Raw genomic sequence first — 26063 nt, 5'->3', positions numbered from 1 at the left:
AGGTACAGTTCCAGAACTCATTAAGTCCACTTCACAAACTGTTTCATAGTCCATTATGTCTACCACTCAATTACTGGTCCCAAATTATCAAATCCTATAGCCTTTCACTATTCACTTATTGTGTCAGTTCCATTTGATTTTATGTACAAAGTAACTCAACCTTGCTAGTTTAATACAAAAAAACCTCACAAACAACTAAAATTCCAGCTGTTTTTTTTAATTTCCCAAACCCTCATATGTGTTCATTTAACATTATGCATAAGGAGCAACTGAAATTTACCACTGGTGAAGAGAAAGCTAAATTAAATGTTGAGTTTACAGTAGAAAATGCCAAGTCTAAAGCTTTTTACGACAATTTTCGTAATCATGTAGGAGTAAAAATTATTTCCTTTGATTGCCAAAAATAATCTACACTAATTTCAAAATCATTCATACGATCATGCTTGTTGCAGATGGTTGTGGGGGACAAAAAAAATCTACTGTCGGAATGGTTTGCACTTGGCTAGCAGAAAATGCTGCACAAGCAGTATAAGAAATCCTTCTGTTCCTGTTTGTAGGTCATTCCTACATGCCCCCAGATTGTATTTTTGGCAGAATCAAAAGAGAGGTTGGGGCCAAATCAACAACTGTCAATCCTCAAGAAGAATGAACAACTTTTTAAAGATGTTGAATCTTTTTATAAATTAGGCACTGACCTGGATGTACATGACTGGAAAACAACCATATTGAACATTCCAAACCACGGAGGAACTCCAGCTGTACCAGGTACTGAAAAATCTCCAGCTACTGACGTTTTCAGTTTATGCCTAACAATGAATTATTCTGTAAAAACACAACATGACTATTAAAGTGCAAGGTTAGTTTGGCAAAAACATGAATGTGGGTTTAGCAAAGAATATCTGGAAAAAAAAATAAAAAAAAGGTGGGTGGGGAGGGGGAAAATCCTGGAATGAAACGACACCAACAATTATTAATAAAGGTTTTTAAAGGCTGGTCCTTTTAAAAGAGAAGATTTTGGCCAGGAAAATGTAGCTGATGATGATGGTGAAATACATATGGATAGAAAAAATTCCAGGAGTGTGACATTGATGGACTTTTAATACAGGAACATAACTTTTTTTTTTCAGGATTAGTTTTTTTGTAATATTTTAGATAGCACTTTGCAAATAACTGAATTTTGTAACATTAGTACCCAAATTACCTAATGTGAGTAGGAAAATGTTCCAAATCTCATAAGTCCATTCTTCACTTCCAAAACTCATTATGTCCAAATTATTTATTTGTATGTAAACTAAAATGTTAATATTTTTATAGTTGTGTGAAGTTTTTCGTTTCCTGGAAAAATTTAGTTTTTGGAAATAAGTTTTGGAACTGGGCGACTCAAATATCCCATAAAATGAAATAAAGTGTTTGGTTTTTGAAAAGAACTAGGCTAGCCAACATTTACCAATTATCTTACTGGAAGAAATGGAAAAATATTTCACCTTCAAACTAAATATGTAGATGAAGTAACCTGTCAGAAATGTTGGGCACACAGTTACATTTTGACACAGTACTAATGAAATAATTGCAACAGCACGACTTGGTCTCCCACTTACACCATTCTTCAAAAAACTACAGAATCAATTTATATAATAATTATATGTAATTAAATATGCTTTAAGCAAGATAAAGATAACACAAAAGATTTATAAAAAGCTGTTGTATGTATTGATTCGGATTATGTTTGTGAAATCCTAAGCACCACTAGAACATTATAAATAAAATGCAGAGAATAAATGTTTGCAATGAAATTAGTATATAAGATAGTGTCCAATTTTAGAGAAAAAAACAAATATGAACAAAGGTTGGTGAAGAAATTTTGTATTTAGAATTAAAAACTTGAACAATTTAAGTAATTTGAAAACATAATATGCATTTAAAATGACCATCCCACCATGCATGCAGTTTCCAGTGCAGTTTTGCACTACTCTATTTGCTATTTCTGCACTGAACTTTTCCTGCGATTTCATAAAATATTTGAAATTGTTTCTTTTCCATTATAATCTAAAAAAAAAGATTTACTTGAAAAGACCTTACGCATTTGTCTTTAAAAAAGTTTTATATTTTTGACCGAGAACAGTACGGATAAGCTACCAAGAGTGGATAAAACTGATCACTGAGCTCAGAATATGCAATGCATGTAAGTATGACGTTGCCACAGCAGACAAATATGTACCAATTAGCTGCACTCACACCCTTACACCCCAGCCACCACCAGACAGTCGTTCCCGCGCTTAATGACCAACACTACTCATTTTCCAGCTGGCCCAGACTCGCCTCACACTTACAAGCACCACACTTTCTGTTCTCAAGTGGATCACATGCGAACAATCATGCGCCCGGGAAGAAAGAAAACTATCTATATATATAAGAAAAAGAAAAAAACAAACACAGCTGTACGTATGTGTTTTTTATTTCACTTCCATTTTCCAAGCACACGTATACATTTGTAATGATTCACACGTTACAAACTAAAGAATACGTAGTTAACACTTCCACTGGCTACCACTCTCAGACACAATTACAACTACTCAGTTCATGACAACACAACTTTCTCAGACACTGGCAGGTGTGCGTGGCAAGATCAAATGCTACTCAAAATTAAAAACATCAGGTTCAACTCTCAGAAATCAAATTTTAGCATCTTCAATTTTATAGAAACATTTCAGAATTATGAGCCATAATTTTTTTTGCCCAAAACTACATTACAAATCTTTAAATGGAATCCTGCCTCACACATCCCTACTTCACATTTCATACATCAAATGAGGTGTATTTATTTCTTACTGTAATAATGCAAAGTGTACACATTCTGTCTATCATACAGCAGGTTCAATCACACCCGTGTTCAACCAACGGAGTCTTCGCTAAGCCCAACCTCTAACGATATACATGTACTAATAACAGATTTATTAACATTCTTCAATATTGAATATGGAACTACATCAATAGATTCTACAAATGTTACAGACTTACACAGTTGAAATCCAAACAACTCAAACCACACACCTGTTAAGAACACACATTTAACAACAAGCTCAAATAATAATTATAACATTATAATAAGTATAGACTGTGTCACAATATTTTGAAATCATAACCTCATCAAACTATGAGCTATATGTTTACACTGGAACTGTACACTTCTAACAAACACACTGAATAACACACACATTGCATGGATTTCATTTCAAACATTTGTGTCTTTGATCACTCTTGTCAACTTTCTCCAACATGCATCTAGGATACTCAAACTCAACATGCACTGTCATATTTTCAAAATACGTCTAAACAGCATCATTTTTACAAGAGAGGGACTACATGTTTTTTTTTTTTTTACTTCACATGAAGTGAAAAATGGTGAATATAATAGAAACACATTAAAATAATTCAGTTTACCATATATGTAAAAAAAGAAATGATCAAGACATCAAATCTGTGGAACAATTTCCAAAAACCTCAGTTTCGTGAATAAAAAATTTATATTATACTGTTATACCTCCGAAATATCTATTAGTGTGACAATTTCCAAAATTAAATTTATAAATCAATCACACAAAATGAAACAAATATCCAACACAGCAAACATCCATTAATAAACCAAACATAATATTGAAGTGCCAAATATACAATTCCCATTCCCACATCCAACTTTAAATTATTTATGATTTCACGCCTTGTTTCACACTACCAAATTGTTCTCCACCACAAAATAAAAGTGCCTTCATAATGAGAGGAAAAAAAAATTCCTTAACATTTTTAACCATAGGAACGGATATTTTTAAAGAAGTTTTTAAGAGTTGTAATCAAAACAGATGAATGAAAGAAAGAGTAAAAGTTTAAAAATTGCTACTGTAGTAGCATTCTGTGGATTTAAAGGGAAAAAAAAAGCATGCATATGTGTGTGTGATGTAAATTAAGAGAATAAGTTAAGTTTCATGAAATTTCTGGCATGCATAGCCAGGTAAGACAATTTAAGCAAAAGGTTGTCAGTTAATAAAATTGAGTAACTCTTTCCTATTTAGTATTTTCATGTTTTCCTTTATAACAATACCAAACTAAATTTATGAGCTTACACACTACAAACATAACACACACACTCCACTACAGAAACAAACAAAATTAAATTAAATTAATATGGCCTATTTTCTAAAATTAAATTATTTATTTTAAGACTGGAAGTAAAATATGATTGTCAGATAAATAATAAAAAAATTATTAAAATGTAATGCATTATAGATAATAGCTAAAAAATTTTTAAAATAAAAACAAAATTATGCCTATTAAAAGTGTCACTTAAAAAGGATCTAAATTAACTTTTTTTTTAAATTTCAAAAGAATATGTAATTAATTGTTAATATGTGAAAACGTACATAATAATTTCTCTCTTACAATTTTTTTTTTAAATTCACAAAGCACCTGCAGTGAAATATTTTGTTCAGTTTGGTAGTGTTGAAACCATTACACATACACCACTCAGACTGGCCACACCCAGATTGTCACTCCACAGCACGTAAGACTCTCATGATCCTCTCTCGGGCACACAGAAGCATTAACACTTAACAGGGTGAAAAACACACACTCTCTCTCTCATGTGACATTATTTACATGAGTTGCATTACTGATGCTCATACGGAAACAATAAAGTTTCATAAAAAAATTATATGATTTTTCCATTCCCCAAAAAGAAATGTGTACTAAGCTACCGACAGCATCGAGTTACCAATGACACGCGAAAACTGTAGATAACAATCACCTTCGACAGGTTTCGTCAAGACTGCAAGAATTTTCCAGTTTAACCACATATTTGTTTGAAGTTCCAAAAAGTAGTTCCTAGATGCATGCTTGTTCTCGTCTGGGACGCCGTGCGGCTTAAGACAGGTAGTTCTCAGGCTTGGGCCCTCGCTGGGGCCACGAGCCCTGCTGCTGGGGGGCCCCGCCCTGCCCGTTCCCGTTCCCGCTGCCACGGTTACCGCTCCAGTTGAGGATGCCACCCCCTCCCTGGGCCGCGTTGGGTCCCCCCTGGGAGGGGCCGCCACCCCCTTGCTGGGGCCCCCCGTACCCCGAGGCATTGCTCTGGTTGGCGAACCCCTGGCCCGGCCCCTGGTTGCCCTGCAGCCCCCCCACCAGGCTCCAGCCCGCCTGGTTGAGGGCAGCAGCCATCAGCGCAGTGTTCATGGGCACCGCCCCTAGGTTGAGGGGAGCACCCATGTTGAGGGGGTTCTGGCCGTCCCCTCCCCCGCCCTGGCCTGTGATCCCCAGGGCCTGCAGGTTGGGCATGTCGATGTTGTTCCGACTGCCCTGGTTCCACCCCCCGCTGCCCTGCTGCTGGTACGGCATGTTGCCGTGGGGGCCCGACAGGTTCGTGTTGTCCCGGACCATGGAGCCGCGGTAGCTCGTCACCCCGCCCCCTTGCAAGCGCCCGTTCGGGTCCGACTTGGGTGCCGCGTTGCTCACGTGAACGGAAACCCCCTTGATGATGTGGTCCTCCCCGCACAGGTTCTGTGCTATCTCCGGATCCAGGAACGTCACAAAGGCAAACGCTCTGAATGGCTTCGGAATGAACACGTCCGTTACCTCTCCGAAGGCCGAGAAGTAATCTCGCAAGTCGTCTGCTTGTATGTCCTCGGTGCAGCGGCCAACAAACACTTTGCAGGGCACCTGGGTCATCTGTCCTTCCTGCAAGGCAAATGGGAAAAAAATGTGAGAATTATCACTGCTGTCTGCTCCTAAACAATAAAAGATACAAACTAAAATACTTTCTCCACTACCTAGCCAAATGTTTTGTGGCACTAAACATCTTCATGGTAGCCAATATGTATACCTGCATTCATTTACAGGCATCACATATAAGTAGATCATACTGCAAAACAGAAGTGACAAACGTGGAGAAAGTAGTACCAACTTTATGCAAATATAATAGTGAGCAACCAACATAACGGATAACCCAACAACCTACACAAAAAAATTTACAATATTATGCAAACAGACACACGTAGGATAAATTAAAGAAGTGAAAGAAAAATATAATAGGCATGAAAACCAAACAGAATTTTAAATTAAAGTTAAACTTTTTTTTTGCACTAATACTTTAAACTTCAAAACATCTAAATCAAAGGAGTGTTGTCAAAAAAGGAGCAGTTATTTAACTCAAGACAATGCAATAAAAGCTGCATGAGTTGCATGAAAAACTATAAGTATTCATGTGACAACATCCATAAAAATAAATAGTTATGAATGATGTTGAAAAGACTGAAATTTAATTGGTGTTATAAAGAGTGAGTACATATTTATTAGTCTAATACTGCTTATCATAAATCAAAACATTGTATTCCAATAATCTGTAACAAAAATGAGGTTTTTGTTTACATAGCAATTTTGCAGGAATTCAAAATGTTTTGCGATGCAGGAAAATAGAAATGTACATATTTGGATTCAACTGTAGAGCCAAATGTTTAAGTATGATTACAATAGAATAATCTGCTGAGGTTGAAAAGATTGTAATTGAGATGATATTTGCTGCTACAAAAGATTTGATGAAATTTACAACAGAAAGAACAACAAACACATTTAAATGGCTAGAAATTGAGAATATAGATGGAGGGGGAGGGGGAAAGGAAAGAAAATTCATGATTGTCAGTATAGAACAAATATCACAAATATCTAAAATCTGCTTAATAAATTCCTTTTTTGATCTTTTAAAATAATTACGAACTTCAATACACTTACTTTCTTCATCATATCAATCGTAAGTTTATCACACTTAATCTCATTATCCACACACAATGACAGGAAAAAAAAATCATGCATTTTCTACCACAATAACACATACACAGCTATCATACCGTACAGTTTCCACACAGAAAAAATTGCGAAACACATCAAAAAGTCTTACAAGAAGGTACCCCTCAATGACCTCATTTGTCTAATCCAGCAAAGAAAAAAAAGAACTGTCAATTCAATTCACAGTGGTCTGGGGCAATCCATTTTCTCCATTACTATACTTTTTTTATTTCATCAAGAACATCTGATAAATAATAGTGATTGGCTGCTACAAATAGTTTCTCCTGAGAAATATTATGTGCTTAGCATTGAATTAGTTTTTTTTTATTTCTTTCAGAATGACTACAACTGTACTGCCAACAGGCAATATTTTATAAACTTAGAAAACTAAAAAAAAAAGTTAAATTATTAAAATGTTACATTAAAAAAAACCAATTATTACAATAAATGATAATATACAAAATAAGATTCTTAATGTAAACATACCGGTTAGTATTAATCTGGCAACAGTAGGTGCCATTTACTTTGTACTGCAACCTAAGCGTGAGAGAGTCTATAGCAAGCAACAGTCAGTATAGTCACTGACTTTAAGATATTGGAGAAGGGAGACAGTTTACTTCTGCCCACCCTATATTCATTTAGGAGCAAAATGCCACCTTGCCCCTCTAATCTTATCTTGTCTCTGTCCTTATGCACATTTTTAACAGTAGTATTGAAAAGGGTTATCTAGTAGGAATCGGTACCGGTATCGGAATCGATAAAAATTTGTACTCAACCCATCCCTAGTATCTACCCTTGTAAATGGAAACTAGCTAAGGTTATACCTATACATAAAAAAGGTAACAAGCTTAACGTTTCTAATTACAGGCCAATTTCTCTGTTAATTGGTTTCACTAAAGTTTTCGACAAAATAATATTTAAATATTTAAACAACTTTCAAAATGAACTATCTGACTCTCAATATGGTTTTAGAACTGGTAAAACCACTATGACCAATTTAGTTTCATTTCTTAACCCAATCTCTTCTCAAGTTATAACTCGTGGTCAAGTTGATGCTTGTTATTTTGATTCAGCAAAAGCTTTTGATACTATAAATCACCAAATTTTATTCTATATAAATGTGATAAATTTGGCTTATGTAATAAATATATGTATATTCTGGCTGAATAGTTATTTAAACAACAGAAAATTTTTTGTATCAATACAAAAAGCACACTCTGATCTACATCCGGTTAGCTCTGGTGTACCACAGGGTGGTACACTTTCACTTCTACTTTTTAATATTTATATTGACGACGTAACTGTTGGTTCATTCAACTGGCACTTTTTTTTGCAGACTATCTAAAAATATACAAGAAAATTTCATCCATCCATGATTGTTATCTACTCCAGTCGGACATCAATTCAATTATTGAATGGTGCAACTTAAACTTAGTTCATCTTAACAAAGATAAAACCACCATAATAACCTTTACTAGAAAATTATTTCCCATCAATTATGAATATAAAATAGATAAATTACCTATCTTTAAGACCCCTTTTGTGAAATATCTTGACATCCTACTTGATTCTAAACTATTTTTTCATCTACATATAGATTCCCTTGTATCTCACTCAAGAAAAACTCTTGGACTAATAAAATTCATTACCTTCTATACATCCAATCCAGATTCTATACTATTACTCTACACAGCTCTGATCCGATCAAAACTTGAATATTGATCAATAATCTGGAATAGTATTACTAGTACTGATAGTGAAAAACTTAATTCAATTCAAACCAAAGTATCTAAATATATAACCCAAAAAACAACCAAGTTAATAGATCTTAACTCACTTTTAGGTTCCCTTTCTGATAGAAGAAATATTCTAGATGCAATGTTTGTTCATGACTGTTATAACTAGAAACTGTTTTGTCCCCACATTTTTGAAAACTACTGGGATAAAAATTCCTTCTTTCAACAGTCACAAACCGCCATTTTTATGTACCTTATATAAGACTCATGATATAGTTTACAGATTAATTACCAATTACAATAAATACAAGGAATTCCTAAAGACAACAAATAGAATATTCACTAAAAAGGTTTTTCTTCTGCTATCCTTAGATTCTCAAGTGTTAAATAAATAATTAACTATAAATAAAAATTATGTATTAATAAAGATAATTTATTTTTCATCCAAATCCAGAGAATTTAACTTTTTGATTTTGACTTGTTTAAATTTGTTTATTTAATCTCTTCCTGTAGAGAATGATTGTATCATTAATCAATTGTTTATTGTGTGTGTGTCTATTTTGTCCTTCACAATTTGTTTTTGTTTGTATCTTTTTACATGTCATGCTCTTTTATTATATGTTTTTTCATTGTTTTTGTTTCTTTTTTATATCCCCGTCACACCCTACCCTTGTTATGAGGTGTTGGTGTGCATGTCACAACTGTAATAATAATTAAATATTAAATAAATAAATAATACTCCCCCTCCCTTCAAGCTCAGGCCCATCCTACTGGAAGGAGAGACCATGACTTTGAAGCAAGCAACAAGTAATTTAACTTTCAAGTTGATGATCATGGTTGCCTTATAATGATGACATGATCAAATATAGCTGACTGTTCAAGAAACTATGTACATACCTAAATACAAAAAAGTTACTTTTAAGCCTAAAAGGTTGAAAAGAAGTGTTTGTCTACAGTTCAATTATTTGATCTGATAACCATTCATCATAATATAAATTAATTTTTTGATGCTGTATAGTTTGCACTTAAGATGATATTATAGTTATAAATTATACTATTTAGCTAAATATACTAAATTCACAACTTCTGTCATTGTTTTCCCCGATAACGCTGCCAATAACATGGGGCTCACCACTGCCAAGTTAACTTGTTGGAACGCATCCTTCATGTACAGATTCCTCAGATATACACACTTTTGATTCCTAACATATACATGAGGCAACATTTTTGTTTTAACACTATTGTTAAGTGTCAGAAGTGAAAGTGCTTGCAAGAAGACAACAAAGGAACTCAAACAAGCAGAACTTGGGGAGAAACAGTGAAGGGGTTTGAGAATCAATAGTAAGCACAAGGTCATGACCAGTGGCATGTGCAAGATTTGTCCAAGGAGAGGGGGTACATGATATTTTCAATAGCTTATGTAATTTCAAATGAGCCTCTAAATCATCTGCTAAACTGATGCTATGATTATTACACTGACAATGACAGATATTACAGTAGTCTTCCTATATTCCTATCCTATAGTCCAGCATCCAACAGTTCAGACTGCCCGATGGTGCACGCACGCACGCACGCACTCACAAAAAAAAAAAAAACACACTCACACACACAAACACACACGCTGTTGACAACATTAGTCAGGATCTCTTGGAAGTGATCAGTGTGCTTCATAATTCTTCATCAGTTTTCTGCATTGACAGCAAGCAAATTTAGTTATGGCCTGTATTTGTGTTGAAATGTTTATCCTTATTGTAAAGAAATTTTTATTTATTTAAGAGAAATGTCATTAGTACAATGTAATTGCTGCTTAAATACCACAGACTTTAAACTAAGAATATGTATTAATTACTCTGGGCATCACAAATATGACATGTCTAGAAACAGTTTTGGAATTATATGTGCTTTGCATTTAACTTATAAAAGAGCTCTTGTTAACAAAAATAAGTTGGTTCTTTAGATCACTCGAGGAAAAACGTTTTGAACAATGGACAAAACTGCATGTGATGTAGGAATTCTTCGAGTACTACGTTAAGTTTTAGTACCAAAATTTTTTGATTTATGAAGTGATAAGTTGAAAATCCTAAAAAGAGGCAAATATTTTGTCTACTGATCATTTTGCAAAATTTCCATATGAAAGTGCTACGTATCATAGTCGTGGACTTATTGAAGGAGGACTAAGACTTTAATTCCAGCTCTACGGCCAGACCGAGGAATGCAGTGTAGCTGAGACTAGCTAGTAAGACACGAAGATCACACTTGAACTGTTCGGTGTAAATTTGCAGACATTTGTGATGCATGGAAAGTGTTTGCATGATGAAACATTCTGGGAACTCCAAATAGAATGAAGATGTTTACCAGTAGACTGCTATTGAATGCATCATGGTAGAAGTGAAGCTATTGGTAGGTTGAAACTACCTGCATGTCGTGAGTTTTTACCTCGTCGACGACAGAGGTCATCCCCAAGGCTTATTCATAAGAACTACAGACCATGAAGTGGATACATGATGTGTTACGAAAGGATGAGTATTTAAGTGGGTACTGTAATCTATAAAGGTGTGTACAAGGGTATCGATTGTTCTAAAGTTGTTTGCAGGTTTGTTCTGTTGATAATATCCTAAACATATTGGATTTTCGTTTCATATCTTTTAAATATGAAATTATGTTAATTTGTACTGGAACCAATTTGCATATAAATTTATATTAATTCTTTACTTTCAGAAATTGTTAATTTTTCGTTTACTCATGGTTCCATAAAAGACAAGGGTTTCTTTTTTAATTGTTCTGACACTGATTATAGTTTTCATTCATGCATTGATAATTATTGAGAATTTTGTTTGTTAATAATGAGATATATTTGTGTAACACTGATTTTGAATTATATGATAATTTTCTAGTAAATAGCTACTATTATAAGATTTTGTATACTATAACATCTATTAATCATATTGTCAAGTGGGGGGGGGGGGGGGGGGGGGGGCGGAGGGTTCAAATCGGCGTACGTGTATACCTTGGACGCCACCACGTGGATGGGCACGTTAACCCGGCTATCGACTCTGTCCCAGGGCCGTGATGTGACCCATGTGGAGCTAGGCTCGACTTCCCCCCGCTAGCACTCACCGGCCCCTCAGCGGCGGGCACGCTATGTTACTGCTTGTGGGGTCTTGAGGCGCCCCACACACCTCCGTCTCTGTGCTGGGAAACTCATGGTCGGGAATTAAGTGCAACGAGTCGGGTCAATAGTGAGCTTTATTGGCACCGACACGTACACTGACGACGCACACAGTCCAGCTTTCATGCTGACCAGGACACCGCGTGGCCCGGCCTCGAAAGTATAAGTCTGCCGATTAATCCAAAACGTTCCGGGGAGCTTTAATTAATTAATTTACACAGTCCGCTGCCGGGGTAGGCCTCGAAGGTTGATTAGGAAAAGGTTTTAAAAAATAGTTACGACGGCTGATGTTAACGGATCGGTTACGAGCAAAAGTTGAAGTCGACGAGGTGCTGAGATGCGTCCTACCCCGCACGGTAAACGGAAGAGACTGCCCCGGGCCCCGGGTGTCATGGCTGCAGGAAGTGCTGAACTTACGGTTAGTAAATTGATATTAAATACAGTTAAACATAACTATTAAAACCTTTTAAAAATTACAAGTTAATTAAGATTTAAGGATTACATATTACAGATATTTAAGAATTACATTATTTAAAAAAACATGCAGTCTCCACCGCTCCGGTTAGGGTAGGCGCCGAAAGGGTTTGCGCAATGCAACTGAACACACACAAACACGCACTTGTTGGCGAGAGGCTTGAAACAGAGGGTGTCGGTAGGAGGAGAGGGATCGGCAGTGGCGTGAGGCACATCGGGTTAGGGAGGGCGTAGCCCTGGTCGACGTCAATATTATATTTTATTTAAAACTTGAGTGTGTTGTGAATACTATCTCGTTTCTCATGCCAGAGTAGTATCTCATTGACTTGCATGAATTACAGTTCAAGATTACTAAAAGTCGTGAGTTATCATGGATAAAAAATCCTAAGTATCCTGAATTAGATTAGCAGTACTAGTGGTGTTCAGGCAAAAACCTACAAAGCAATAACTATGTATGAGATGCTATTTGCAACATTTCATGAAATAATTATTTTTCTGATGGGCATAAATACTGTCGAACCAATAGTAATTAAAAGTATTTTAGAAGAATTGGTTATAGTGGATACACTTACGAGGTACATTATCCCAGTCCATTATATTATTTTCCTGCTGAACAATATTTGCTGAAACACCATATTACAGATGTATTTTCTCTAAAACTTAGGTTTTAACAATCACGGGAGATACGGCCTGATAATCCAGCACCTGTAAAGTCCCTAACATAACACATTATTGGAAGTGTAATCAATTACTTAGCACTGCTCATGTAAATACAATTTCATACAAAACTAATATTTGAAAAAAAATTGAAATAAGTTCTACATCGGGGGAGTAAAACTCATATGAGCTGCGGGCCATTCTTTCATTAGAGTACTTTATGTGGGCCAAGAAGATGTACCACCATCAGCAGGCTTAGTAATTTGGTTCAGCCAGAAATCTTTTTGCTCATACCCTTATTGATTAGACTGCACAAATGACAAAATGAAGAGGAATGTCTAAATTGTTAAAGCATCATTATTTTAATGTTTGCTCGAGTACTTTGTAAAATGCTGTTTCATTTATATTGGTATGACTGTAAAAAGTGTGTTCTATATCCATTTTGACATAAGCAGGGTGGGGTTGTAAAACAGGCCCACTAGTTTGACACACCTGCTCTACATGCTGAGAAAAAACTTCACCCCTATTTTTCACCAGTTTTAACTACTCTCTAGTGGTGCTCAGTTATGTTTAATTAAGACATGTTTCAGTCCCAATGTTTAAACTACCACAACCTCAACTTCCAACACCTTAGTTGTAAATTATCTAAGCAAACATGACCATAAAATCATTACCTCTTTCAAACATGTGTACACATGAACACACCCACACACACATCCAGAGCATGCAACATGCCGAACAATAAAATTAACATGCATGACACTCCAACACACCAGTACACCATACTAAAATTCTTAAGTCTGTGATCAAATATGAGGATTTTTTAATGAACCATAACTCATTACTTATTTTTTATTTAAATTATGTATTATCAACACTGAATAAGATTTAAAATTTCTGCATAACATAATGCAGTTTGATTTTAAAAAACAGAGTTTATAGAAAATTGTCGATTCAGCAGTGTACAAAAGAAAGTGCTACTATGTTTTTGGCAAAAGCAAGCTTCCACGATCCAGAAAAAGTAATTCTATTAAAAAGTAATTCTATTTCTATGAAACACCAGCATTTGATAGCAATTGACTCTCAATATATTTAGAATGCAATGGTGAATTTAAGTACATAGTTATCTCATATTTAAGATGGCCATTTGAAGAGATTATTTGCTGTTAATCTCAAATAATAAAGTTCTTTATTTTAAAATGCAAGTTCTTCTCCTAAGTGCTTATTAGTAGCGAAGTAGCTGCACAAATAGTACAATGAAATTTGGTTATAAAATGTGTGTGTTTAGTGATACTATATGTATGCCGACATAATTATTGAACTTTTAGTCGAAAATAAAACAAAGTATCATCTGAACTACGAAATTCCTATAAAAAATAACTACAAATGTTGAAAAAAATATTTTATAACTCAGTAGTACTAGGAAAGAGTATAAATCCTTGACCAATCAAACACAAAACTAGATGATGCTGCAAAACCAAAGAAACTAAATCATCAGCATGACAGCAGAAAACACTGACACTGGCTTCTTTGGAGGCAACAGCCACAAGTGGAAATGTACTACACTTGCCAACGGACCATACAATCTGAGGTGATAAGAAAAAAACAAACATGCTTTGTGATGAACCGCAGCCAACCAAACGCCCGAAAGCAAAAGCCATACTGCACATGCTAGAATACCATGCTCGGACTCCACCCAACTAGCAGCAAGCACCGATCAACAAAACAAATGCTAGGAGACATGCCCGTTCACATGGACACACACACCAGAGATAAGCCAATGAGAAAACTTCAAACTCACCAAGGTTATCATGTTCCAGAAAAGATGGACTTTCACATCTCGAAATTTTTAACAGAAAACCAACATGAAATGATGATCTGTGACTGATCAAGCTGTAATTTTATCCTTAGTTACCAGGGTAATTTGGCATTTGAAATGGAACAAAAAATGTGAAAAGCTGACAGCATTTAATAAATACAAAAACAAAACTTTGTAAAACAAAGTTATAGTTATTGAAAACAATAGATGATACAACCTAAAACACGATATGGACCCCTAAATTATTTAACATACTATTTTTTTTTTAAATGTGCAATCATAAAAGTAAATTAAATACAAAAAATCCACTTATGCAAAATAAAAAACATCCACTACAAATCCACTATCAAACTAAAGTGGTTATTCATATTTATGGTACATATTAATCAGTACGAGATCAAAACATGTAGGTATTTCACAAGTGAAGTGTTACACCAACTTGGGCTTCTCACAATAAAACTCTTGAACAACATTTTGGGTACAAACATGTACATAAATTCAGATAGGAACACATGAAACACGCGTGAAGACAAGAGTTCTAGCTTCCGGACACCACGAGAATGGACGCTCTAGCCAAAACTGTAAGTGACAGTGGTGAACTCCTCTACGTATTCGACATAGGGCACATACGGCGGCTGCTCTACGGCCCCCACATACTGAACCACATCGCGCACACCACTGACACCACCACTCCCCGTCTGTACGCTTCTTGGTCGCGCTGTCATGGCCATGCTCTGCAACACCAAACACAACCGACTCAACGACTTCCTCCCGTGGCTCGCGGTCGCCGCATGCAACCAGGCCGCACAAGTCCACAGCACCCTCCGACAGCCTTTCCGACGAATAACAACTCCAGAGACCAACAGGTTCTTCAAATGTTTGTAAACTCTATATAGGATTTTTTTTACCTTCACGTCAATGCAAATGCCTGTCAAAATCCAAATTATTTTTCTGAAAAATTTTGGATGATTTTTTTCCAGACAGTTTTATAGTTCTAAAGGAAACTGTTTAGCTAAAACTACTCAATGTATATCAAATAAATAATGAAAACTTATATAACAATAAAATGATTTTTCCTGACCAATTAATAATTCCATGATTTTTTCCAAGTTTTCCAGACTTGTAGCAACCCTAAGGTTATGCCTAACAGCGATAATCCAGAAATGGGGATGGATGAATGAGGTCAATGAGGTTTCGCAAAAGGCAAAAATTCAGTCATGTGCTATACTTTAGATTTGGAAAGTTTTATCTTTGCCTACCCCAGCAATCATGTCAGTTTTCAAAAAATAAAAATCAGTAACTTATGGTAAACTTGCAAACTTAAAAATAACACGTGTACATAAAAGAATAACAGAGTTTTAATATGTTATAACATACCTTAGATGAGGAGTGGAGTGATGTATCAAGGCAAGAATTAAAGAACAAGAAATACCTTTTTAGTTGAGTAAATGCATGGAGAATGCTTTCCTTTCCACTTAGAACCAATAAGATGGTGACTTCTGAATGGAAAGTTTTTTTTTTGAAGTTATACTTCTTTAGGCGCATTATGAAAAAATGATGAGTGAAATTTTAAGATGCGCGCGCATCACTGTAACACAAAATTAACAGGTTGAAGCTGCCCGCTAAACCTGATCATTAAGTCTCGAAAAAAAGCTACCAACAAAATATAAATAAAACCTCTATTAGTCTCGCATGTTGGCACGCTCGTCGCCTCCGATCATTGTTTTCATATTTAAAATATTTATCCACATGTTTCTAGTTTCTACATTCACAACACATGTTTTAGTTTCATACAAATTTGAATTATATATGTGCTAATAAATTATATTCAGTAGTGATTTAAATTGAATAATTTGATTAATATTATTTACTATTCATAAATATTAGTAAAAAAATTGTGCTTATATACTTTTTAAAGTGCTCCAATATAATTTAAGTTAACTATCCATATGTATTATTTATTGATATAAATTAAAACAATATTATTTAATATAATTAATACTAAATATTAAATTATTAATGTTAAAAATTAATTATTATTGGTTATTTAATATTTACAAAATAAAGAATTAAATTTAATATAATATTAAAAAAAAATTGTGATAAAAATTAAAATCAAACATCAAATAATAATATTAATTTTTAATATTTATTATTAAAATGAATAAATAATAAATATTTATAAAAATAAATAAACAAATTTAATGTAAACTTTTTGATAAAAATGAAAATTAAATTAAGAAAATAATAAATAAACTTAAATTAAATTTTTGATTTTATTAAATTTATTTATTTTCTTTTAAAATATTAATCAATAATAAATATTTAAAATAAAGAATTTTATAATATTTAGTACAAATTATGTAATATATATTTATTATTCTCTAAATTTTATTTATTTAATTTTTCAAATTTAAACTGAACTATATTGACTGTGTTGATTATGTTTTTCCAGCCCTTTTATTATTTTATTGTAATTAAAATTATGCAATTAAAAACAATTTTTTTTAATGATGCCAAAGAAGTATAACTTCTCACACGCGTACATAAGTACATACACCCATTTTTTTGCAGTTTGCTAAATGTAGATCTGCAGTTATATTTCAATTTGCATTTTGCAGAGAGTTTAATACTAATAGGGATCCCCCAAACAACAACAATATTTATAGATGGTAAAATCAATTTGATAACTGTGTGAAGGGGATGATGTACAGCATTGAAGAGAAAATCGATGGTGTGACAGTGTCTTTCCTGCGTAGTCCTAAAATGCCTTTTAAGAAGGCCAGCCATGTAGTTGCAAAGGCTGTGATAAGAGTGTGCAAGACATTAATAATGTGTATGTGTGTATATATCACTCACAGCTACTATAGGCTTTAAAGTCTACAAACAATACTGTACATTCCATTTTTGCAATAGAAACATTGCAGCATTAACATGACATTCTTGATTGTGTTGTTTTTAGTGACAAGTCGATATTTCAACTGAGTGAAAACGTCATACTTATAATGACCGTATCTGCGGTTACAACACCCTGAAAATTATGTATATATGTCCTAATAAAACCTACCCTTGTTTTCTTCTGAATTTACTGCTTGGTCAAGTTGACTGTGATAATTAAAACCCCAAGAATTTGCACAAAACAGACAATGAATAAAAACTACATAAATGAACATCTAAAAGTAATCTAGGAATTGAGAGGGGTAGGGGCACATCTTCTGGCTGAAAACATTCAAAGATGCAGTCATTTCCATTTTGAATTTGAGGAGCAACATTATGACGTCAAAACAAGATGTAAGGAAACTAAGCAATGCAATGTTGTCTTTTTTGTGTTCTATATTTAACTAGCGACCAGCCCCGGCTTTGAATGGATGTGATATACAGTAGAGCACCCCTCAACCGGAATCATTGGGGGGAGGTCTATTCCGTTTATGGGAAAATTCCGGGTAAGGGGAGTTGCGGTAGGGAGGCAAAAAAAAAAAAAGCCATTAAATGCTGCACATATAAACTTATAAGTATAGCCAAAGTTGTACTGTACATATTTTCCACAGTTATAAAACTATACAATAAAAAATATGTAGATCTGCATACCTACTGCTTTCAAAACGTACCGGGTTGTAAAACTCTGGGCTGGTTGAATTACCTTCATTCTAGCAAGCTGGCAAGCGGGTGTTTCTTATCTCTGTGGGTGCGTGCATGCGTGAGCAAAGAGGATGATGAAGAGGGTTTGGGGGAGGTAGTACGACTACAGCTGCAGTGTTGTGTTACTTCTGTGTTGACGTGCTAGTGATTCACACTTCCTGGAGAGTGTATAGTCACTGCCACGCACAGTTTACATTTCACATACACAAGAATAACACTTCAAGCATCTCGTGTAAAAACACAGAGATAGAGAAATACAGGTAAATGTAGACTGTTTAACCATATATTAACGTATAAATATGTACATAATACATATTTGTACACAAAATTATTGTCTACAAACTGAAAGCATCACACGTTGGAAGTAAATGTTAATCGCTATCACGTGTGTCAGCGTGTGTAGTGGGAGTCGGTGTACATACTCTCGGGCCGGCCGGAATTTTCTGTTTACTTGACATAGTGAAACAATAAATCTTTATAGTAATTCACGTCCGACACGAAAACCAGCGGTGTATTTACGCAATGCGCGGGAAAGACTGGCTATAATTAGCTCTCTGACAGACGTGCGCGCGCGTGCCTACAAGACATGTACAGTCAGGCAAAAGCAAAAACGCCTCGTTCCAGTGCGGAAATGTTTTGGAGATGTTTTGTAATGTTTTAATTTTTTTGGAAAATTAGTTCCGGATATCGGGAGTTCCGTTTGTGGGAATTACGGTTGAGGGGTGCTCTACTGTACTAATGTGGCGCCATTTAAATTTCATAATTAAATACTTATAAGCATGGGTGAAAATCTAGGAGGGCTCAGGGGACAAAACTAATCATTCCCATTTCACAGTTATGATTTTGCATGGGCAAGTAAGTCCCCTCAGAGAGGGTCTTTTTGATTCCCAAGGAGGGGGGGGGGAGGGTGGCCTTATAAGCTTCTCGTGTTTACAAAAATTATATACATACTAACACATACTGGCCATAACAAGGGTCATTCCATGTGACATCAACCAATGATCTGGCTTTGATGACTCAGATTTCCAAGATGTTTGGTACATTGTTCCTATGCAGTATTAAAAAATATATACATATTATTTAAAGTGAATAGTTATTTTTTAATAAATGATTTAAAATGAAAAATACTATTATTTTTGGTCAATATTTTTTCACTAAAATTACTTGTTTTTTAACCATTATATCTCAAAACCTCGAGTAAGACTTATTTCAAAGATCTTGAAAATAACTATAATTTTATATTACACAGGCAACTTAGTAAAAATAAAAAAAATTAAAGTATATATACCTTTTTTCACTATAACTCAAAAAACATTAATTTTGATTTGTCTGGAAATAAATATTATATGACTTAGTCTACTAAATTTAATTTTATGATGAGAATGGAATCATATTAAAAAAAATCACTATCTGTAAGTGTAAAATATCTGCCCTGACTTGCAGGATATTATTACAAAGATATGTTATTAATTAATATCATGTTACAATTAGGCCTGTGCAAATATTAGTTTTTTGATGCAAAGCAAATATCAAAATGAATGTTCAAAATATTTGTCAAGTCGAATCAAATTGCGAACATTGTTCTCAGCAAAGCTATATTACACTTATTTTATAAATTACAAGATTAAAGTTTAAAGAAATCATTTAACCTTTTTTAATGTTTGAATTGATTATATAATTAATCAATATAGAGCACATACATATATCATTCAATAAAAATTGTAAAATAACCACACATACTATTAATACTGAGCATTCATAAAGGCAAATGGAGCACCTTCTTTTAATTTTTTTAAAGTAACAAACTTTATTCAAGCAACACATATACATCACAAAAAAATATTAAAAATATTTAATGAGCAAATCTAAGTCTTCCAATGTTTTAAACCTTTGCAACAAACATGAAGCTTCACATCAGACATGAAGTTTTGCTTCACAACCGTAGCTTCCAATAAAACAAACAGAAAATTTACTGGCAAAGTCAAATCGTACAGGCCTAGTGACAATCAGTAGGCAATATAATACCTTTATGAAACTTGCAAGTTACTGTTTCTCAGCTACATGTCTATAAGTCTACATTAATACATAGTATTATACCTGCTCAGACCTGCACACTAGAATTTCAGTTTGTTCAGTTCAGTAGTAGATGTCTTCTTAGTGTAGTAACTTATTTTGTGCCCCCAGTGAGTATCAAGAATCTGTTTAAAATTGTAGACTAGACCATGATTTTTATGTTTTTATTTACAATGCAAGAATTCTACCAAAAATACCTAATTGTTTCCAGTATGGTGGATAAAGATAGAAACTGGTCAGCTTATGCAGTTAATAGTTCTGTAAATGCAGTTAATAACTTTCTTACTATCAAATCACTGGTCAGTTACAATTTGGATGTGCTTGTTAGATGACTTCAAAATCAACACATGAATGAAAATCTGTAACAAATGCTGAAAAAAATTTGAGTGGACCATCTCAATTTTGCTTCAAGAGAAAGCAACTGGTCCTATTTGTGACAACAGTGAATTTATTGATCCTGACAACTCACTTGATCTTCTGAATAAGTCACCATCATTCATTGGGAAATCACCTAAAAATAAGAAAGAAAAAAAAAATGCCAAATACAAAACAGGTAAGGTTAATGTGTGTCTGAAAACCAAACTAATATGTGTTGAATCACCAGAAAAAGACAGTTTGAAGGATGGAAGTGAAATTTTGTCACAACAAAAAGATAAATTTTCTCATAAAGATTCCAAGTGAAAAAAAATCAATATTCTCTCAGTCTTGGCAATAACGCGTACTGCAGCTAAAGATCAGAAGTGTTTGTGTTTCAAAATACATAGCAAGAAATGTGAAAAAAATTGGTGACTGAAAAATGTATTTTATCACCAGATCCTAAACCAAGAACAAATCTTGACAAGGAAACAGTGACTTTTGCGAGGATATTTTATAACACTGATGAAATTAGTAATTTGATGGCAGAAAAGAAAGATTTTGTTCCAGTCAAAGTTGAAAATATTTTCAATACTCATGTCAGATGATTGCAAAATATTGATTCTTGCTAATTTACAATAGATTTATGAAATTTTCAAAAATAAGAATACAGGAAAAAAATTTGCATTTCAAAGTGTTGTGTATTACGTTCAAAACATTTTGGCTGGAGAAAGTGGCGTGCACACACACAGTTGTGTGTCTGCTTACTACATCAAAATATTAAATTAATTATGAGTGGTGCCCATTTTTAAAAAGATTTGCTTTGATGGATTTTTCGATCAATAACTACAGAATGTGTTTAGCAAATATCAAGTGTAACCCAGCCCATGCAGAATGCCACAGGAATGCATGTAGTGTGTGTCCCTGAAATGATACTTTTAAAAGTGGGCTGTAGTTGATCAATGTACAATGGAGACTGATTGAAGGAGCAAGTTATTTTGATGATGCTTTCCATGAAGGACTCGTCAAAAGTCACAAATTCTTGGCACATCAATAAAAGCATTACACAAATTCTTAACAGAAAATATAAGTCATGAGGAGGCAGATGTTACTGTGATTTCTCTGAATATTATTCCTTTATTCTACAGTGTGAAGTTCAATATTATAACTGGAAAACCACGCCATCCCCATGCTTCAAAGAAGGCACTGAGGCCATTTGTGGCGGCCTCAGTCGTCTTGATTTTTATTATAACTTTTATGGTGCGTAAAGGTTGTTTTAAGATGAGTAAATTGTTTTATAATATTATTTATAGTATTATACTAGTTAATGGTGTATGTAAATTATTTATTTGTTGTTTTGTTGTACGCTTATTATTCTTATTCGGTAGTGGCAACCGCTAGAAATAACCAGAACGATCGAGCGGAGTGAGGGGTGGCAGGACAGGAAGGGGGGGTGACGTCAGCTGACGTGAGAAGGGGAAACGGCGGTCAGCTGTTTTGGACGGACAGTGAGTGTGTGTTGACCGCGCGCCGCGGAACTATCCGGCAGAGACGAGAATTGGCTTTTCAGCGATGAGCTACGAGTGTGACGTTACGTGATTAATATTGAAGATGACGGTAATGCCACGATACCCTCGGCGAAGCAACACCAGTCGTGGTGTATGAGAATGCGATATTGTGGGCCTAGTGCACTGGTCATCAATGTAGCGCGATGCTACAGGCACTACAAGGTGAGCGGGGTTTACATCCGACCCCGACGCAGACCGACTACAGAGGTATGCCTCTAGAACAAGTAAGTGCGAGAACTGGATTTGTAACTTTTGGCTCCGCTGGTTTGACTCGCGGGCAACGTGTTTAAAACAGAGTGCGGCGATGGAAATTACTGGTAGAACTATCTAGACGTCACTATTTCGTTTTTCCACCCTCCCCTCCTCCGTAATAGACTTTATGGGACTTTGGTTTATTTTAAGTATAGTGTAAGAGTGTTTGTATGCGAATGTCACCAACGTACATTAAATTTAATTATAGTAATTGAAATGGTATCACGAATTGGATTTATAGGTTGCTTTCCCTTTTTACCGTACTTAATGCTGGTTGTTTTATTTCTGGTAATTCATTATATATATGTTGACTATCACAATAAGTTTAGCAGGGCTGTCGGTCAATTTAGTACGTTAATGATTGCTTTTGCGCACTGGTCAAATTTTAAGCCAGTCCATGCGCGTCTATTTAAGTTAATTTTACTACACTTTCATTATCAATATGTATGTAGAGACGCGTATACGGGACTGGCGTGGCGGGTGCGGATGTGTTCAACTACCCCGGTATAAGGGGGGTTGGTCACAAGTGCGCCACTCTGCTACGGCAGTCTTGTTGTTGGTCCTTACTGTGATAGTATTTCTGAGTATCCTTGAAACGATCACCCTAGACATGGCGAACAGCTGGGTATTCAACTTAGAAAGGGAGCAGTTAATTGCCAATTTGCATGCCGCAGGGCGAATGGTAGAGAACGATGACGACGTGCACTTACTACGTCTTAAATTAGTCGAATATCTCAACGGGAGAGACGAGTGCTCATTTGTGGAAAGGCCTGAGAATGCTCGTGAACGGGATTTGGCAGCCAATGTACTGGCAACTATAGGTGTCAACATGTTGAAAAATTTGCCGCAATTAGAGGCAAATAATGGTGATGAGTTGAGGAAAATATTGCTTGAAGTCGAAATGTTGAATGATATAAAAATTTTTTGTGATGATTATAGTATGTTGAGGTGTCTTTTGGGGAAAAGTACCGGCATAATAAGGGAAATTATTGCGCGCGGATTGGTAGAAAAGCGTAGCTGGAAGCAAGTTCGTCAGATGTTGTGGGAGAATTTGTGCCCGAGGAGAGTTAAATTTGGTTTGATACACGAGTATGTGAGTCGTTTTCAGAAGCGTGGAGAAAGTACTGCGGAATTCGTGGTCAATGTCCTTAGGCACGTAAAAATATTTGGAGTGAAGTTTTTGGATCACGAAATTATTTCTATGATTATTGAAAATATGGTCCCTGAAATACGAGTGGAATGTTCGTTTGTTAAGAGGCCAGAAAGTATTTCGGGATTAATGGACTGGGCGGTAGAAGTGGATAATGTAAATTATGATAGTAGGAGGTCCAGCGAAGGGGAAGTTAGTGCGGCCGCTAAGGAAATAGAAACTGGGAATGCCTTAATGGAGATGGGAGGCAAAAATGGTGGCGTAGAACTTTCTAGTGAAAGGTCCATTGAGGAAAATTCCCAGCTTAGGACGACGCCCTTAATATGCGATATTTGTAAGAAAAAAGGTCATATAAGAGATACGTGTTTTCGTAGGAATGGTTATGTGGGTACTTCTACTAAAATTTGTTTTTGTTGTGGTAAGATGGGACATGTACAAAAATGGTGTAAGCAATGGAGGAGTGGTAAGAACCGTTGTGGGTTCTGTGGTAAAAGCGGTCATGTAACGAGTAGATGTTGGCAGAAGATGAAACTTAATCATTTTCGATTTAAAGATAAGCACCATCTGTTAGTGATGCGAAGTGGAAATAATTTATGTGTGGAGGTAGAAGTGGGTAAGAATACAGTCAAAGCCCTTGTAGACACCGGGGCGAGTAAGAGTTTCGTGAGCGAAGAATTTTTTGAGCAATGCCTGGAACAAGGGAAACGAGTTGGGCGTCTTGTAGAGAGAAGGGAAGGTATACAGGTGCAAACGGCTGACGGGAAAATTCATAAGAGTGTTGTGAAAGTAATTATGCATATAAAAGTGGATAAATTCTCGTGGGATCGGGAATTTTATGTGATTTCTAATTTGGTGTATAAAATGATATTGGGATTGATTTTTTGAGTGATACTCGAGCGGTTATTGATTGCCGGACTCGTAGGTTAAGTTTCGGTTTTGCACCAAAGTATCGTATTGGATTGGAAAAACCTCAGGGTAGCGAACAGGTAATTTGTGGAGGGATAGAGGGGTGCCGAGAAAGGTTGAGTATAAGCGAAGTTGCGAAAATTCAGGGAGTGATTGATGAATTTCAGGATGTTATTACCAAAAGAGTAGGTAAATGTATTTTGGACCCCTATAAAATTCAGTTGACGGACGATATCCCCATTAAATGTGTACCATACCAGTGTTCCCCCCCAAAAATGAAAGCCTTTAGAGAAATTATTCAGGATTTGCAAAAAGAAGGTATAATAACTGCCTCAAAGTCGAATTATGCATCACCCACATTTTTGGTAAAGAAGAAGAAAGCTGGAGAATTTCGTATTGTTTTGGACTACCGTCTTTTGAATCAGAAGATTAGGCTTGACCCATTCCCGTTACCAAAAATAGATACTATTTTTCAATACCTAGGAAAGGCTAAGTTTTTTTACCATCTTGGACCTAAATGCTGCATTCCATCAATGTATTTTAGATGAATCGAGCCGAAAATATACTGGTTTCGTCACCCCTTGGGGACATTATGAGTGGACCCGCGTGCCATTTGGGGTGAATTTTGGAGCTCAATGTCTGTCAAGAATCTTAGGAAAAATTTTGCAGGACGTGCAATACAAGTTTGCTCTTAATTTTTTTGATGATATTTGTGTGTATTCAAATAGTTTGGAGAAGCACATTGAGCATTTACGTATAGTGTTAGGTAAATTGAGAGAGGCAGGGTTTACCCTAAATCCTGAAAAAATTTGTTGGGCAAAGCGGCAAATACATTTTTTAGGTTTCATTATTGGTGAGGGTAAATTAGTGATGGATCCTTTGAAAATCTCACCTATTATCAGTTATCCTCCTCCAAAAAATGTTAAAGGGGTTATGAGATTTTTGGGGATGATTGGGTTTTTTAGCCGGTTCATCCCGAATTATTCGGAACTTTGTGCCCCCTTAAATAACCTAAAAAAGAAAGGGATATCCTTTGAGTGGGGGGAGGAACAAGAAAAGGCGTTTAAAGCACTCAAAATAGCAATTTCAAGCCCGCCTGTTTTATCCTTGCCCGATTTTGAAAAGAGGTTTGTGGTGCAGGTTGATGCCTCGAGTTTGGCTTTGGGAGGAGTATTATTGCAGGAAGGCCCCCTGGGAATGCAACCTATAATGTACATCAGTCGTACCCTAAACCAACATGAACAGAAGTACAGCATATATGAAAAGGAGGCGCTGGCCTGTATTTATGCCTTGGAGAGATTAGAGACGTTTTTAGAGCACGCAGAGTTTGATTTGTGCACCGACAATCAGGCATTGACGTGGCTGTTTACCCACCCCCGTCAGTTGGGTAAGATTGGGAGGTGGGTAATGCGCTTAAGTAGATTTAATTTTAAAATTAAGC

General features: G+C 35.3%; 1 protein-coding gene across 1 annotated transcript in view; it reads right to left on the bottom strand.

The window, feature by feature from the left end:
• Nucleotides 1-2437: 2437 nt before the first annotated feature.
• Nucleotides 2438-26063, bottom strand: part of LOC134528029 (TAR DNA-binding protein 43-like) — a 73637-nt gene continuing 50011 nt past the window's right edge. The window contains exon 4 of the mRNA XM_063361208.1: nt 2438-5721. Within this exon, the coding sequence (XP_063217278.1) occupies nt 4915-5721 (807 nt within the window). The 3' untranslated portion in view covers nt 2438-4914. The remainder of the gene's footprint in view (nt 5722-26063) is intronic.

This window comes from Bacillus rossius, chromosome 1 (genome assembly GCF_032445375.1).
Source record: "Bacillus rossius redtenbacheri isolate Brsri chromosome 1, Brsri_v3, whole genome shotgun sequence".
Classification (NCBI taxonomy): Eukaryota; Metazoa; Arthropoda; class Insecta; order Phasmatodea; family Bacillidae; genus Bacillus; species Bacillus rossius.
This window is presented reverse-complemented; position numbering and strand designations above follow the sequence as displayed.